General features: G+C 33.2%; 1 protein-coding gene across 3 annotated transcripts in view; it reads right to left on the bottom strand.

Annotated features, from left to right (window-relative positions):
- Nucleotides 1–13505: 13505 nt before the first annotated feature.
- LOC106111257 (neuroligin-4, X-linked) overlaps nucleotides 13506–19250 on the bottom strand; it is a 36181-nt gene continuing 30436 nt past the window's right edge. For all 3 annotated transcript variants that reach the window (XM_013293282.1, XM_013293284.1, XM_013293283.1), the window contains exons 8-12: nucleotides 18932–19144; nucleotides 18174–18312; nucleotides 16447–16598; nucleotides 15723–15881; nucleotides 13506–15285 (exon numbers count right to left, since the gene is read on the bottom strand). In XM_013293282.1, the coding sequence (XP_013148736.1) occupies nucleotides 14517–15285; nucleotides 15723–15881; nucleotides 16447–16598; nucleotides 18174–18312; nucleotides 18932–19144 (1432 nt within the window). In that variant the 3' untranslated portion in view covers nucleotides 13506–14516. The remainder of the gene's footprint in view (nucleotides 15286–15722; nucleotides 15882–16446; nucleotides 16599–18173; nucleotides 18313–18931; nucleotides 19145–19250) is intronic.

Genomic DNA, 19250 nt, shown 5'->3' with positions numbered 1-19250 from the left:
CGTGCGAAGATGTTAAAGCGGGCTCTACCACTATTACAACTAACTTAATTGTTAACTGTTAATTATGTAATTGCAGCGTAAATATTTACGATAACGTTGACAATATCGTCGAAGAGAAACTTTGATCTTTGAAAAGTCTTTTAAACAAGAGCGTTTAAACAACTTTTTTAGCGTTTCCTTTAACATTATCTAGAGACACTAGCATTGGTCTTTATACATGAATACTTTACTATGATTATTTGAAATTGCAAAACGTAATGTTTGTTCTTAAAGAAAATTCAAGCAGCCTTGTTTGCAGTGCTATTCCAGTAATTTTAATACTTGAAGAAACTCATTGGGCGCTCGTTGCGGACCCACCGGCCCGAGTAAAAAGTAATATTCATACGAAGCATAATGCTCCCGGCACAAGGGAGGTGAATTCTAAATTAAAATTTTATATAATTTTGTAGCAGTTTTGCTAATTTTGTTAATCGTGAAATTAACAAATGTTATTTTATTTAATTTTTTTATTCGTATCTAGCAGAAAAATGAATGTAACAGAATTGTTGTAAATGTAAACGTTCATCATACTAATATTATAAATGTGAAATTTTAGATGGATGTTTGTTAAAGTTTGTAGCCTAAACGGCTGAACGGATTTCGATGAAATTTTGTATAGATGTAGAGGAGAGTCTGAAAGTACAAATAGGCTACGGACTTTTGTTTTTTTAATTCCACGAGAACGGAGTTGCGGGCGAAAGCTGACAAGTGACATGATAGATTATTCTAAAATAATGAAATACACTTATAATTCGCTTGTTTGTGTTAAAATATCAGATTGAAGAAAATATCGTGGTAAAGACTATGTAATAAAATAACGCCCGTGAAAATGAGCGTAGAAAATAAAGGGAAATTAATGTGTTTTATATCCCATACACAGCTTCCCAGCTTCATCAATTCACCCTGATATGGGTTCGGTCTCCTTTGTTCCAATATTAGTATCGCCGTCGCGGTCTGACTTACATTGTGGAAACAGCTATTATCTATTTAATTTTTATATATTATACAATTTTTCATTGTTTTTAGACACAACTGAAAAGCATCTAAATAAATCTATCAAGATTAAAAGCGATTTTAACTCTATTATAGGTAGAGAAAACAAAAACGTAAGAGTAAAAGTACCAAATATAACAACAAACTTTTCAAAGATACTCGAAAATAATACAATAAAGTGCAGTGCAGCTTCTGTACAATAATTTCGTTAACACTAAAGAACAGTTATCCAGTTATATGAATATTTATGGAACAATATCCACTTCGGTCGTGATTCATTTCGAAAGTGCAATTAACCTGTTTGTGACCATTCCAGAAGTACACTTGGCTCAGAATAAATATCTGATTTCGGATTTTGCTTTTATAGCTTATTGTTAACTGTAAAGTAAGTTTTCACTGTAACAATACTTGTAATAGGGAATGACTATACTATCCGTCTCCACTGAGGGCCTCGAAGCCAAGCTAAGTAAGGGGTGACTAGGCCATAGTCAATACTATTGTCATTTCTCTTAAAAAAAACGTTAGTTGGTAGTGTCAATTCATAATTTTACCACAAATGTTTTATTCATACTATACTTTAATGTTGTTAAGAGATTAGAACATCCTGTATAGTAAAGCAAATGCCTTGCGACTTAGTAATTATTACTGCAAATTGCAATTCAATTGTTCTCAATATATCAGTTTTGCTTTTTAATTTAATACCATTGGTTTTGTCATTATTAAATGCAGGAGGCGATCAAAAGTGTATCTATAATTACTCAATGAATGAAAATAATTAATAGACTTCAACCGAATATTGTGAATTTCATTTTAAATTAACAAATTAAAGCTTGTATATAAAATGTATTTGCTATTAAATAAATGAACAACTGTTGATGATAGTTGATGTGAATTGCGAAAAAAATAAATTGCAAATTATTGAATTGGAGATTGCTTTTATAGGTCTAATGGCTAATACGAGGCTAAAATTTAGGCACGTATTGGCCAATAGACAGAGATTCAGAGATATCATAAAAATAGACAAAAAAAAACAAAGAATTTATTATTAGAGTACATCTTAATGGTACTTCATTAGATTAATTAAGTATTTAGAAATCGTTTAAGCTTCAAAGTTAGTTTCAATGTTCAGTTTAAGTAAATTTCCCCGGACAGATGCGAAGGTACTTGAGTATCGATTCCCACAAAAGTGGTTTAAGTTTCTTAAGTACTTCAGGAGCTTACTTAGCGAAGTTTATCTTTGAGTTTGTTTGTACAGGACACACAACCAGCGGCCCTTAAATATATTACTTTACACAACTGAGATAGTGTTTATGTTTAAAAACAGATGTTCTAGAAACACTGTCTAGAGATAGTCTAGTTCTTAGATGGTAAATCAGAATTGTAGAATAATTTCAAATGTAAAACGAAGCAGTACGAAATACTGTGTTCGTTGTCCAAATATTTTGTTGAAATTTTTACTTCAACAACAATAAAAACTACATAGGTAAATTGTTAGAAATAATTAAAGAGTAAATTCTAAATAATAATGAAATTAATTTCGTTTCCTAAATTACGTGAAAGTAATTCAGTCAGCACATGTCACTTTAAGGAAAATGGTTAAAGGAAAAACTGACGGAAACACTACGTTCACGAAATTACACGGAAGGTCGCTGTCATTTCAAACATCGAGGTGAAAGCATCACATTTAGGAAAATGCCACGAAAAACTATCGTAAATGCTACCGCGGAAAATGTTACCAACGTTAAGTGTTAAAAGATTAGATTTTTTTTTAAATTGCAAAACCAGCGCTTGACACTATCCCACCTAGACCGAGGTAAAGATGTGGTCGAAGGATGGTACGCGCTAGTTTAGTAAGTAAATAGTAGTTTAATTTAGACTGAAAGTGTGTAATTACCTCATTTCTTTTAAAAAACAGCAAAGTACAGATTATACTAAACTTCAAGAGACTTATAAGCCACAAAAATAACTTTTAAAAGTGACTTGCTTTTGCTCGCGAATCGACTAATGATAAATTAAAAATGCAGTAGTAAATATAGCCTGTTACTTAGTGATAATATGGCTTATGACTCTATTAATTTCAAACAAGAATACAAACATTTCCTCTTTAAAATAACTAATAGACAAATTTCGTACCTGCATTGGTAATTTATGAACGTATTTTTCGAAAAATACTACGACAGTTTTCAATTCAAACTATTGATAGGTATTATTATAATTTAGCTATAATTTTTTTTTCATTCACTAGAAAAGTAAAGAGAAATATTATGCAACCGAAGTATTCCAAGCAAATTAGAATTAAGAGTAACTTGTAAATTAATCGCTACATGACGTTGCAAATAAAATTACTCCATCGATATACAAAAATGTATCTTATGACTACGCAATAAAGTTTAATTTGGCCTGTAATATTCAGAGATAGGTCTCGATACTATCTCCCATGAACATCGGATTACAATAATAGGTATGTTTATGAAACTATTAAGGTTAACATATAGGCTCAATGAAGTTCGCATGTTGGTACTATTTGCAAACATATCTAATCGTAATATAAGCAAGTGATGTACCCAACAAATCTATACTAATATAATAAAGCGTAAACACGCTACTTTGTGGCGTAGGATGTCAACAATCACAGTATAATTTTTTAATAATTAAAAAGCCCTACAATAGCGACACGCTTTAGACTACATATATTTTCGTTATTAAATAAATTGAAAAAAAAAAACATTCATGTGGTAAAGGGACCATAAACTATAATACAAGGTGCCAACATTAAGGAAGAAAGATTTCCATCGTACTGTAATTGGTATTCAATGTCAAAGTCTTTCGTTATCATTTGTGTATTTGAATTTTGAGAATTTGACAAACGTAAACAAAAAAAGGAAGTTTTTTATAATTACATGCGGATGAAGCCGCACTGGTACAGCTAGTACGACATAAACGCATATTATACTTCTGATTTTATTACATTTGTGTTTGTCGTGGGTTTAGCAACAGTTTTAACTGAACAAGTTCGACTTCAGTTATAACTGTCGACTGTCGTTCCAGCCATAAAATTATTTTTAATTTGTGCCATTTAAAAACTAATTAAATCACATGGCATATCTCTTATTGTATTAATAGAATTTTATTTAAAACAACAGTGGAATTCTACCCTTAAATATCTATAGTAACGTATGGAGCAAGGTAATCTCTATAAAGCCGGATCGCAAATCAATTTATAGCCATGTGCTCACATAAAACTTCATTACCAGCGTCTACCGACCAGATATTCAATTGTTCGTCTAAAATGACCCACTAAAGTTATGTTAGCCTTAACAAGGTTTTATCTACAGTAATTTTATTTACAACTTTTTTTAATACTCATTGCTTAACGAGCACGACAGTCGAAGACGTTAAAATATCTCTAGGGCGATCTTGCGCCTTGTACCTAAGCTAGAAATGCTACCCTACCTTACTGAGTACACCCAGCTTTTTAAAGCATAGCCTTGTCTTTCTCAGACGGCCGAGACAACTAGGGGATTGTTCTAAAACTAGAGAACCTTTAATGCAGCCTTTATAAGTGTACATATTTCCGTATCGGAGTATATTCTCGTTGGTTTTAAGATTGTTCTTGTATAATTTTGTTTCTTGATGTTGATACAATGCCCGAGCACCCGCAGATTGATGTATGTGACGTAAGATTAACATATTAATGTATTATCCCTCTCGCGGCTTACGGAATTATTTTTAATAACGCTGCCATTGTGATTTATGAAGGGCCAGAATTTAGAACGAGCCGACCTTCTCAGATATTTTTATGAACGTATCGCGCACAAGGAAATTATCGGAAAATTTATGAAAAGTAGGTTACGTGGGAATGGATACAAGATATTATTAAAATGCGTTATAGAAATATATATCGCTAACATTTACATTTATAATTTATAGCCTAAATAGATTGACAAAAATCTTACTAGTAGTTACTTTAGATGGATGGAAGTTTGTTAGAGTTAATAGCCTAAATAGCTGAACATATCAAGCTGAATTTTGGCATAGATGTAGAGGATAATCTCGAAAACCCCATAGGTTACTTTTGCTTTATGTAATTCCACGCAGACGACGTCGCAGTTGAAAGCTATTATCGAAAATAGCGAATTATAAAGGTAAAGTAATATAATCAACATTGTTAGAGAACGAATAAAAGATATTAAAAAACGGAAGTATAAGAAAAATATTACTTAAGCTACAAGGAGTGTATTTGTTTTGTTGTGAATCACAGTTTCCTGTCTCCACGCGGCGATAATGTCGGCGTCTAATTGAAACCGCCAGTAACATTTTTCCTCTGTAAAGGAGTTGCAATATGGTACAAATTAAAAATTTACATAATAAGTAAATCCTTAAGGGAATTGTGAATGTAACTCTAGATATAGTCTCAGAGAGCTTTAATTGAATGTAATGTTCGTAAGATACGGGTTTCTTACCACGATTGAATTGTTTTAGCTCCCGATATTTCGGCACAGTTCCATGCGTCATGTTCACGGGCTGACTGAAGTGATGCGGTAGTGTGAAAAAAAAAATTGTAATTTTTTTTTTATTTCTTCTTCGTTCTTCTTTTTTTCTTCGTATCTTACGAACATTATATTTGTAAAAACCACGACAGTTTAAAGTTATATATTTAATTGAATGAATTGACATAGATGTAATAAGCCATGATTATAATGCCTGCGTGTACCTTGTAACTTCCCTTGCTTAAGTCCTAAAAATCTAGTTACTAAAGTATTTGACTTACGGGTGAATACAAATACGTTAGGATACAACTTCGTCTCGTAAGAGCTGTTTAGAAAGTGACAAAGTTCAAAATTTTATTGAAATTTGCAGTATTACATCGACTCAAATATTTAAAAACGCTTTTAAGTATTTTATGTTAGCATTCGAGCGTTAATGGCTTGTATCTAAAGCTAACAACATAATATCACCTCGTATCGTTACCGTCTCATAGTTTAGATAATATATTAGAACAATCTTCAAATTCCTTGCGGTTATAAATAATTTACGTACAACTACATCGTAAGGCACGAAGTCGTTATTCATTGTGACGTTTGCTAGTATAATTAAGGAGTTAGTTTCAGCCGAGCGTATCGTACGTGGGTTTCGAATTACGAAACAGTACAGAAAAAGTCCAAGTTGTCGAGTTCAACGGTGGGTTCTAGGCATCAAAACAAAACACTTATGTTATTTCCTAAATTAAACAATATCCTTTACTATCAAACTTGAGACAATATGAATGAATTCTTAGCCTAATTTTAGCCCCTTACCCTTTCTGGATGGGAAGGAAAAGTGGATTTGACAGTGGAGGAGACGCATAGGAAGAGAGAAATGTCCTCTTTATGTGCGTCTCCTTTTCCAACAATTAAGGGTAGGCAACGCATCTGCAATTGCAGATCCGCAATTGCGGATGTTTATGGGCAGCGGTCGCTTTCCATTTCGGTGGATTTAGGTGGCCCCTTGCTCGTTTGCCATCTTATATTATAAAAAAGCACATGTTAAAAACATTACAATTAAAATAAATGTGCACAATTAAATAAATTTGGTAATTTTTCATTCTATTGTTTAACAGTAATGCCAACATATATCATACTGGCGTGTTTAGAGGAGAAATAAGGAAATTCCTACGTTCACCACTTCGCTGTATCTCAAGAGCTTTGAGACGAATGCGATGGAATTTAGAATGTGTTTTATCAACACGAGTTGACAGTGATGTTAATCTTGTACGTAATTGCTGATACTACGCTTTGGGGAACGTTTGTGTTTACATAAAATTACTGCTACCTTATAATGTCGATAATTTATTACCTAAAATGTATATCTCAAGAAGTTGATTTAAAATTTTGATTCTAAATTTTAAAGTTTACAATCCATTGAAGACTTACGTTAGTGCCTATTTATTTTATTAAAGACCGTTGCCTGGTTTTCCTAATTCTATTTTTTTCACGTCATTAAATCTATATCTATACTATTATAATAAAGCGTAAACAAACACTTCTTTAACTTATTTTAACCACAAATTGTAATTATCTTTTAGTTGGTATAACTGTTATTGTAATTGTTAATATCTTATTTTTCAATAAAAATATTTCTATTCTGTTTGTTACCTAAGATGCCAGCAACTACAGCATATTTTTGAAAAATTCTGATTTTAATAAAAAGCCCTACACTTACGTGACGCTTTAGGCTATATATTTCACGCTATTAAACTTAGGGGGTAAATATTTTGTTTAAAAGCTCTAATGTGGGAAAGAGACCATAAGTTGCTGCCAACATCAAGGAAGCAAGGTTGCCGTGGTTTGTCATAATGTCATGTCATTTTGACATTTGCAATTGATAATTTGACACATGTAAACAACAAAAAAAAATCATAATTTTATGCGGATGAAGTCGCACGGGAACAGCTAGTAGTATATAAAGTATAAAATGTAATTTCCAGTAATTGTTTATGTTATTTTCTATCTGTTTCTTTATTAAGTTCTATCTATCTGTTTCTTTATTAGCTTTCGCCCGCGACTCCGCCTGCTTGGAATAAAAAAAAACAAATCTGAGTATCTTATGTGTTCTTCCAGACTATCTTCTACGTCTTCGCTGAATTTAGGCTACATACTTTAACAAACCATCTATCTAAACTTTCGCATTTATAATATTAGTATGAAGTATGATTGAGCAAAGGAACGGCTGTAGCTACCTACTGTGTATCTTAACTTTGTTAACAATACATTGAGCAAAGTGAATGACAATAAAATTTTATGTCACGAACAAATGAAGCAATAGACGGTTGCCAGCGATAGGCACAAATGCAACGAGGGCGGACAAACTGATATTGATCATTTTGAAAGCCTTTGTAAATAGTAACATTTACTAACAAATATAACAATAAACTACGCAATAACATAATTATAACGACCTGATATAAATGTAATAAAATATAACATGTTTTCCAAACTTTCGGGGCCTCGGAAAGCAATAAAAGAAAATTAAACGCGCGTATTCCGTGATAGTCACCAGTTACAGAAATAAATAATACTTCAAAGAACGTTGAAAGAAATAAGTCTATTATTTGAAAGATATTATCTGTATTGACTATTGAGGAAAAGGTCGTTTAAAGGTTATTCGTTTCTTTTTATTTGTAAGTGTTGGCAGTATTTTAGGGTCTTTACAAACTTTGGTTATTTATACTTTGTTGAAAAATTTTCAGATCATATTTGAAAACAATAATTGCTTATAAAATGTCTGCTCAAGGAACTCACGGAGTTATTGTTTTCTCTTTACAAATAATACTTTTCATACTACAAATGTATTTCATCTATACCTACATTATAAAGAGGAAAGATTTGTATTTTTGTATGTATTGAAATAACTCACAAACTACTGGGCCGATTTTAAAAATTCTTTTACCGTTAGAAAGGTCATTTATCTGCGAGTGACATAGGCTATTTTTATTCCACGCGGGCGAAGTCGCGAGCAACAGCTAGTTTACAATAAAATGTAAATACAAGTGTCATAGTCCAGTTATAGGCATATTGTAGGTAACAAATTAAATGTTAATGCAACTTAACAGAAGCTTATGGTTGATCAAAAAATAATTGCAATGCAAAGGGCACCCTCGTCAATGTCTTGAGGCTTACACTATATTTGATTTCATAGTCCGATCTTCGCTTATCACAATTCCAAACTAAGTAATATGTACTATCCAATTTTAATAATTTATCTTTAAGATTGATTACGCTGACATATTTTGAGAATAATTTACTATCGATTTTAAATATAAATGCTGTTATATAAAAACAGAATTTATAACCTCTTTATTTTGGAACGTCTGTTTAAATTCCAAAATACACTAAAGAAATGTTTAAGATCGAATTAAACAGTTCTATCTACAATAGATATTGTTGTAATATCGTCAATATTAAACGTAATTTCAATGACAACGTAACACAGAACACCGAAGTAACAGACACGACTTTCAATTCTCTTGATGTCTTCTTTGTTCTATTGTTTTCGAAAAATCGTAACAGCTTGCCAAAAAAATGTCTCTTTCAATAGCCCAGTATTATTTGTTTTAAATGTTTTTGTGATCCATTGAATTGTTTCTCATTGTTTTAGGGCCAAAATAGGGAGATAATTTTTAAATAGCAGTAAGGTTTTGTAATCGTAAACTCTTCGCTTTTTGAATCGAAAGTTGAAATATAAGAAATATCTTTCTAAATTTTAATACTTCATCTATCAAACATGAAGATTAGTTTAGACATTTTTTAGAGAAAATAATGTGGAAACATCAAATAAAGTCTAGTCTATATAAAAATAAAAGTCGTAAGAGAAATTTCTCTCAAGTTAATATTTATCATTTGTATCGAAGTGGAGACATTAAACACCCTCCACGAATATCAAAGCGCGCGGATCATTCCCTTGCTAATTAATATTTTATTCAAGATGTTTTCCTTATTTCCTCTCCTTTAAAGAAGTATTTGTTTGCAAAGATACTGTTAATTTCGCTTATTTTTAATCATTTATAGTCTATACTGATCTATTTGTAATATCAAAAGAAGAATTCCAGATTTCCAGAAGATATTTGCGTTTCTGATAACGAAAACCGCATTTAAAATTGTTTGTGTGTCTGTCTGTCCACGATTGTTTCGGGTAATCTTCGAAACGGCTAGACCGATTTCGACTGGTCTTTCGCTGAAGGGTAGCTGACATAGACGGGCATATTATAGGGAAGTCGCGGGCAACACCTAGCTTGGTATAAAAGACTTTATAAAAAAAAACCATACAAGTATGAATACAGTAATAAGACCCCAAGTTATTCCAATTTACGATTATTACCTAAGATCGTATCCGTAATTTTAAACTTTAAATAAGCTATATAACTCTAAAAACTATGCAAGTTATTAAACTTTACTTGTATCAAATTCTTCAAGTAGATATTTTACAAGTAGTGGCGATGTAATTTATAGCAAGGGTCCTTCGTCTTTGGCGCAATTTAAAAACTTCAGAGGGTAAACATAAATAGTGCATTAAAACATATGAAAACTCTTCTATTTATTTTGCGTTCGATTCATAACGAATATTCAAAATTTGTTAGTTTTCGAAATTCTATTACAATTTGTATAACAAATTAAGTTCATAGTTCGCTAAATTATTACAATTAAACCACAGGCTGAGGAATGTAAATTGATGATGTCAGGCTGTTTCTGGGAGGCCGGAAATCCATTCATTATAGAAAGGTTCTGTTTGTAAGAGAATAAGAATATACATATGTATATTATTTAGACACTAGCTTTCGCCCGCGACTCTCTCCGTAAGGAATTAAAAAAAAAATAAGTAGCCTATGTGTTCTTCCAGACTATCCTCTACATCTATGCCAAATTTCATCAAGATCCGTGCAGCAGTTTAGGCGGCAAACTCTTACAAACATCGATCGAAACTTTCGCATTTATATTAGTAAGGTAAGATGCTGAAACTCATAGCTATTTTATTACCTACTAGCTGTTTCCAAACAGCTTCATCCTCGGGTAATTAAAAATTTTATTTTGTCGTTTACATTTGTCAATTTATCAATTGCAAATGTCAAAATAACATGACATGATGTCAATCCATAGCAATCTTGCTTCCTTGATGTTGGCAGCAACTTATGGTGTCTTTTCCACATTACGGTTTTTATCCAAAATATTCACCCCATAAGTTTAATAGCGTGAAAGTATATAGCCTAAAGCGTGACGTAAGTGTAAGTGTAGGTATTTTTATTAAAAGAAGAATTATTCAAAAATATGCTGTAATTGCTGACATCTTAGGCAACAAAGAAGTGTGTGTTTACGCTTTATTATAATAGTATAGATTTTAAAACTTCATGTACTGTAAAAATTAACAGACAAATAAATAATACAATACAATTTGCTTTTGAGATTAACACATTCGAGTAAGAAAGGGCGAATGTAAGGCTCGTGTAAGTCAATATCACGCACCTGCTTGCTGACATTAAACGGATCGTGTATTTGTACGGGTCAGTAATTATCTGATTTTCTTGAGTATTTGCTGTTCTAAAAACTTTGTTACAGATGTTATGTTGAAACAAATGTTACTGGAATTAAAATACGTAATAAAAGAAAAGGTTTTGATAGTAAAACCAATAGAACAAATTTTCATTTCTTTGTTTTTAAATTAGATTTACAGACAGATAGTCGTGTAAGTTTTGTGCCAGTATTTTCTTATTTGTAAACGGTTATTTTAAAACAAGGTTATTTCCTCGTTTTTTATTCTTACATTTTTTAATATGAAGACAAAGTATCATACTTCATACCAATTATATCTTTTGAATACATTCATAATTTTTAGTTTCACCAATTTCCCTTCATACAGCAAAATGTATTAATAAAAAGAAATCAGCACAACACGGATTATTCCCGTCATCCAGCTCTGTCCCCATGTGAGAATAAAAAGTTTCATCCCTCGCACCTTTTAGTCCCACTATCACCAATAAGGTGACAGATGAAACCGTTATGAAATAAGTTCCAACCGTCACCTAGTCGCAAAAGGTGGGACGGATGAAACTTTGTATTCTCGTTTATTTTCATGTGGGGACAGAGCAGGGTGACGGTTGGGAATAATCCCACATTAGATCATCGACATACATAGGGACGGACCCTATGACATCTGTCAATGTCATTCGACAAATTTATGCATAAGCTCGCCATTTTGGCGGGATCAGTAGGTTTGAGTATTGTATTGAAATGGCTTTTTGTTAGTTTGTAGCATAAACGGCTGAACGGATCTGGATGAAATTTGGCATAGATCTCGAGCATAGTCCGGAAGAACACATAGATTAATTACTTTTATTTTTTTAACTCCACGCGGGCGAAGTTGCGGGCGAAAGCTACTCAGAAAGTAATTCTCAAAAACTTTTTTTAAAATAAAACTGCTTTCTTTCATTCGTAATATTTTATTAAAATCGTTTAGTCCGCCTCTCATTAGTAGTTAATTGAGGGAAGTATTTTGTTCAGACCAGAATATTTTATCTATGTTTACACGTAGAGTTGTTATTTAATAAAATTAACAATTGAAAGTGCGTTTGAAGCTACAAATAAAATCAGATTACATTAAAATAACATGTTAACATTGCTAAGTGAAAATTATTGCTTACCATTTGACTCTTGTTGTCTAGATGTTAAAAAGTTACTAATTTAGGCTTTCTTTTTATCTTTTTTCTATTACAAAAATTAATTTATTTTGCTTGAAATTCAATAGTTCAAATTTCCAACAATTACAAAGGTCTAAAAAAAATTCAATGTTTACCTAACTAAATACAGAACTTAAGCCACACACACGCAGTTTTATCTACATATTAAAATTATCTGACAGATCGGACTATTCAGAAAAAATTAAGCGTGTGTGTGGCTTTATAAATAGAAAGGTATTGATTGTTTAATTACTGCTTTTAATTATACAATACAATTAGACAGCAAGAATCTAATGGTTTTTAGGTTATGCTCATCCATTTGCAATTTCGTCGTGCGACATAAACGCAAGTGTGTATTAGGCTTTATGATTATTAATGTTAGTAACTAATAACTCAGTATGCCAATAATTTTAATGTGAAAAAGTCATTTTTCCAATAAAGACAATTTTAATAACTGATTTTTATTTTCAACTTTCGTATTCATTTTTAATGATTTTAGGTTATAATCATACCAATCTGCTAAATCGATTACTAAAATTATTTACATATGTACAAAAACTATTGGTCCGTCTATGTTCAACATAAAATAAAGTGCACACGATAAGGTACAGTTCCACTGGTAGTTTTTTAAAATTTAATTTACATGAGTTTTTAAAACTAATAAACCTTTTTGTAAAAAAAATTTAAAACATTAGTGGAACTGAATCTTGTTAGAATATTACAAAATCAAAGAGAAACAATTAAAACATTAAAATTAAAAAATATTATTGCTTTATACATAGATATTATCAAGAAAAAACTTGGTGTTCTTCATTAAATTCATTTTGCTTTACATTTCATCCATAATAACTGTTTTGGTAAAATGATTCTCTCTATTTTCTAGAAGATACACAAAATAAATTATTTTCTCCTAATTCCATAAAGACTATCAAGATTGGTTAAAATGCTATATTGAACTTCAAAATATATATAACAGTGGCCGCTTTGACATCTTCGGACTGTAGGGCTCGGTCGGTTTAATACCACGACCACACAGAAAACAGGAGTGAAGTGGAAGCAATTCCGCGTTTCGTCTGATGAGTGTGGTGCCGGAGGCCTAATTTTAGCCCCTCTTCCTTTCCACCCTTTTCGTAAGAGGGAGGGATGGGAAGGAAAAGTGGATTTGACGGTGGAGTAGACGCATAAGGGGAAATGTCCTCTTTATGTGCGTCTCCGTCAATGAAGGGTAGGCAACGCTGCAATTGCAGATGTTTGTGCAGCGGTCGCTCTCAATTTCGGTGGATTCAGTCCGCTTGCTCGTTTGCCATCTTATATTATAAAAAATAATAGAAAATAGAGAGAATAACAATTACATGTTAAATGCTTAATTCTAAGTCGAGGTTACAAATTACAACGGTGTAGGAGGGATATGGAACTGTTGACACAACTATGTACATTCATTTAATTCAATCATTTACTTTAAATTTTATTTACATACATTTACACAATAACGTATATAGACGTCTGTAATCCAATTGTTTAGATATGATTATACAGTTTTCACACACTTCACTATAAACTTCATTTAAAGTATGTTACATTAATCTTTTGATTCATTTCACTAAAGTAATAAAAATGTAATGATTCATAGTTATTTTACTAAATTTCTTAAACGATTCACAGTTTTTCGCCTATCTGAGTAAAATATATAATGTAAGGTTCTGTAGTAATCCGTCTGAAGTTACACTATCTCGATCATATTGTTCGTATTTAACAAAAAAAAAATGTTTCACACAACACAGTTACACTAATTAAATGTGTATAAGGTCCGTCTGAAATTACACGATTTAGACCATATTGTTTGATTTCATTGTACTAATAAACTTTATGTGGGAAACATTACAACACAACACAGTTTTTTCACTATTAATTTTTTTTAATGTTTCACACACTGTTTTCCTTCTATCCGAGAACATCACTCATATATAGTACGTAATGTTCTTTAGAAAGTCCAGACCTCAGCCGGCTGAAGTTACACCATTTCAACCTAGTTTGATTCCACTACCCTAATACACTTTTAATGTTTCACACACTTTTAAGCCTTGTATCCGAGAACTTTATTTAAAAATGAGTCCACAAGGTTCTGTAATATTTCACACACAGTCATTAACCTTCTATCCGAGAACATCAGCTATATATAGTCCACAATGTTCCGCAGAAGGTCCGGCTGGAGTCAGACGATGTCGTCGTGCTGCAGGTCGCCGCAGCTGCCGGCGCGCTGCAGTCACGCGCGCTGACGTCACACGCGCAGCTCCTCCATCGTCACACTCGACTTAGCGTTCAACTGAGTGTTCTTCTTAGTGAGCGTGCTCGTGTTTATCATCTGTATATGATGTGAGAGTAAAGGTTGATTCTCCTGTTGGCTCGCCTTTGCTTTAGGAGGAGGAGGAGCTCGAGGCAATGTCATACTATTCGGTAAGTCGGCGAACTCGGGCGGTGGTAGTTGATGCGAGTGCGTGTGCCGACTGAGGATCGTTGGATCGTTTTTTAGACTGGTCTGATAGGTTAATGACCCTTCAAGGTCGCCGCAAATGTTGTTCGGCATCTGACCGTTTTCGACCCGTTTCTTTAAATGGGTTCCGTTGTCTTGGCCGTTCATACGCGTTTTATCTCTCTGATAGTACACGCCGGCGAATATTAATACGTTCAATATGAGTAAGGAACAGCCGATCGCGATTGTAACGCTCAGAGCTGTGGAGTATGCTGCAAATCCATCTTCGGGAGGAGAAGTTGCATCCGATTTGTGTAGATCAGGACTTTGTGTTGGGTTTCCAGCGATGTTAAAATTTAATGGTGAGGTAACATTCAGTACAGCGAGCACAGGTATTTTTGTAGCGACTCCCGTCTCTGATAGAATTAAATCAGTGATCTTCTTGAACGGTGGTGTGAATGTTTTTATGGTAGGCTGTAAGGAGGTATCCTCGTGCTCGAGCTGATGATGCGAGAGAGGGACATCTTCTCCCCCTGGACGATGTAAATCCGGCACCAGATTTAACCAAAAAGATAATCTGAGAACAAATATTATTGCTGTATCAATTTGTTTCCTGTATACTAACATTATAAAAAGAAAATATATGTATATTTTGTACTTTTTCATGTATTGAAATAACTCAAAAACTACTCGGCGGATTTTAAAAATTATTTCACGATTATAAAGATACGTTATCGCTGAGTAACATAGGCTATATTTTTAAATTTCACGTAGTGGACTTTACCAGCTATACTTTATATTCTTCTAACTATTGCTTGCAAATTCGCCCTGGGGAAATCTTTAAATATAGCCTATGTTATTCAGCGAGAACGTAGCTTTTTAATGGTGAAAAACCTTTTAAAAGCGGCATACTAGTCAGTAGTTTTCGAATTATTTCAATATATATATATACAAAAAATATATATTTTTTTGTATAATATCAATGTCGATATTTTCTAAAAGTGTTGTAGTTACCTGTGTGCTCTGTAATGGTTTTTTAATTTCGATTTTATATCAATGTTCAAATATTTCTTATGGACAGCTTCGTAAGCCGTCCATTCCATATTCTTCATTCTTACTCTCTCTTGCCGCCCCGCTCTGATTGGATCACTTTCTTGAGCCTCATTTGGGTTGCTAGAAACAAAACTCCACGTTAAAATGTAAAATATAGTCTGAAAATGAAGATATTTTTAAATAATGTTTACTAAAAATTAATTCCACACCTAATTCTGTAAGGCAACTCTGTAGAAACTCATACTAAGATAACAATAACTATAATGAACCTCAACTAAATTAAACGAAAGTTCTACTTTTATTATGCAATTTTATGTTTATTTTTGCAGTTTATCCCTCTCTCCCCCTCCCTCTATCTCTTTCTCTCTCTGCCTCTTTCTCCCTCTCTCTCACTCTCTCACCTTTTCTGTTGTTCATTCGCGTAATATTTTTGTATATTTCTATTCCTGAGGACATATTAATGGCTCTATGGTTATTTCTTACCATAGTCACCATCACCCCACAGTCCCCACATGAGGTTAAAAAGTTTCATCTGTCCCACCTTTTAGTCCCACTACCACCAATTAGGTGACAGATGGAACCGTTATGAAATAAAATAACGTCCAACCGTCCCTTCGTCGTAAAAGATGGGACAGAGCGGGGTGACGGTTGGGAATAATCCTCCTTGATAAATAAGTAAAGTTACCCAGTCTTTGCGAAGTTCCCCCAATACAGCATAACTGACTCGGAAAGCGCTACTTCAGCCTTGGTGTAGTTCCGCGTGAAGTGCGCCAGCCCGCCCACCAGCGGCGCGCCGAACATGTACGGCAACTCCTCGCCGTGGATGCAACCTTGACGCTAAAATAACATCTTTTTAGTACTCAGAAGCCTGGCTTTTTAGTTATTTACTAGATTTCACTCGTGACTATACGTGGAATTAACAAAAAAGTGAGTAGCTTATAAGTTCTTTCAGACGATTTACATCTATACCAAATTTCATCGAGATCCGTGCAGACGTTTAGGCTACATACTCTAAAAAATGGTTTTTTTAGAGTTTGTAGCCTAAACTGCTTAACGAATATTGACGAAATTTGGTATAAATGGAAATAGTCTGGAAGAACACATAGTATACTTTTTTTATTCCACATGGACGGAATCGCGGTCGAAAGCTAGTTATTCATAGTAAAAAAGTATGACTAGCTTTAAACAGTGACTACACGCTCTATAGAATTCAATTAAGAAAATAATGTTTTACGAGTCGTTACCAGTTTATTTTGTAAACCAGTTCTGTTGGTAAATTAGAGTCGGTTGCCTGACCAAGTAATTGGCTTACTATCTCGTTAGTGGAACATCCGTTTCCGTAAACGAGGTAACTCGAGTCTTTATTAATTGCAGTTTAACTAACAGACTTCAAACATCTTCTGAGCTTTTTTATTAAGACATAAAAGTTTATATCCGGTTGACAACTTCTGTGAATATGTGAGAAGTTAATAAAAATTCCTACGAGCTTTTGCAATCTAAAATTCCGTTTATAACTTTTCATCAAATTTGTGTGTAAAAGTATTAGTAGACTAGCTGTTCCCGCGCGACTTCATCCGCATGAAATTATGAAAATTTTATTTTATTACTTTATATTTGTCAAATTATCAATTACAAATGTCAAAATGACATGACATGATAACAACCTTGCTTCCTTGATGTTGGCAGCAAGTTATGTCTCTTCCACATTAGGGTTTTTATCCAAAATATATATCCCCTAAGTTTAGTGCCGTTAAAATATAGCCTAAAACGTGACGTAAGATTAGAGCTTTTTATTAAAAAAAGGATTATTCAAAAATATGCTGTAATTGCTGACATCTTAGACAACAAAGTAGTGTGTGTTTACGCTTTATTATATTAAGTATAGATTTTTATTAATTTACTCATATTTATTTTACAACACAAAATAAGCTCTATATTTGTTAGTATATGGTTTACAAGAGTCAAGTGGCGGGAACCCTCGTGTGATCGGAAATCCGTAACACAAGTTTCACCCAGAATTAAATTTCGCCTATTATAAAGAATAGAGAAATACCCGATTCCGAAGTCCCTGACAAGAAATATGGAAGAGGGCGGCATAGCACTGTCCAAAAAATTAAAAGCATAAATGAAAATCTAGAAAATGTTAAGCTTTTTTTAAAGAATACATCCAATTACGCAGATTCCGTGAAAGTACCAACACCCTCCTAAGAGGGTTAAAAGACTAGCCCGACTGCCCGATCACGGGACATTGAGTCACACGTAGCCGGCATTAGGTCATGTATAAATTAGATCTAGTGTGATGTAAATTTTTGCCAATTTAACTATTCAATTGTGTAATTTGTGTTACATGATTTAATTAAATAAATTAAAAAAAAATATTATCTTGTACTTAATATTTGTTGCCTTTCATACCTGTGGATAATCTCCGTATTTAGTCTGATAATCAAAGACGTATAGGTAGGAGTTGCGGCGCAGCGCCGAGTGCGTGTCGGCCGTCAGCACGGCCGGCGCCACCACCTGCGCGTCGCTCAGCGCCTCCAGCGTCTCGTCCCTAACACGTAACTTGATACATTAACAGAAACACTCAAAACTGACAGTTACACGGCGTTTTATACGGTTACAAATACATACACACACATACACAAATAAACAAATCACACATATACCCACACACACACACAAACACCCGCGCGTACACATTCATACATACACACACTAATAAAAATAAAAATCTCTTAAAAATATTAAACTATTAGACATAAGCAAAACATAATGTTTGTTATAAAAGAACGGGACATTCTGACAATTACTTTATTTACAAGAATGTCTCATCAACGGATACTTGTAAAAAATATGTAATTTAAAAAATAAAAATTTATTACTATTAACTGTACACTTATAAATATTAAGCTGTTCCCGTGCGGCTTCATCCGCAAAAAAAAAAAAAAACATTTGTCAAATTCTCAATTGCTGTCAAAGTTACCTCCATAACATTGTTTCTTTAATGTTGGCAGCTCGTACTTTATGGTCCCTTTCCCACGTTTATTAATAAGCACTCTTATTTGAGATTCTAGTTCTTTAAGTGACCCGGAATCAATGTTCTTGGGTGTATAAATCTTAATTTAGATATCTATACGAGTCGTTTTCTCTTACTTAAACACAATGCTGACCTTATATTAATAGGATGCTGTACAGGTTTCTCCCAATCGGTGTATTCATTGATAATTGTCGCTAGAATTTCAGACAGATGGTAACTGTAAGTATTCCTGACGAAGGATTTAAGTATCTTGGAGCGTCTGTCGGCCTCGATGCCGTACTGCACGTCGTCACCGCTAAACGCGAAGTATGCTTCCGCTTTTGTCACTCCCAGCATCAAGTCATACCTGCATACAAGTTATTATGTTAGCTTCGGCTTTTTTACCTAACCAATGTTTCTAATGTTACTTATAACTAGAGTTGTAACGGAGGCCGTTTTAACGGAAGCGGATG

This window comes from Papilio polytes, unplaced genomic scaffold, assembly GCF_000836215.1.
Source record: "Papilio polytes unplaced genomic scaffold, Ppol_1.0 DF824180.1, whole genome shotgun sequence".
Classification (NCBI taxonomy): Eukaryota; Metazoa; Arthropoda; class Insecta; order Lepidoptera; family Papilionidae; genus Papilio; species Papilio polytes.
This window is presented reverse-complemented; position numbering and strand designations above follow the sequence as displayed.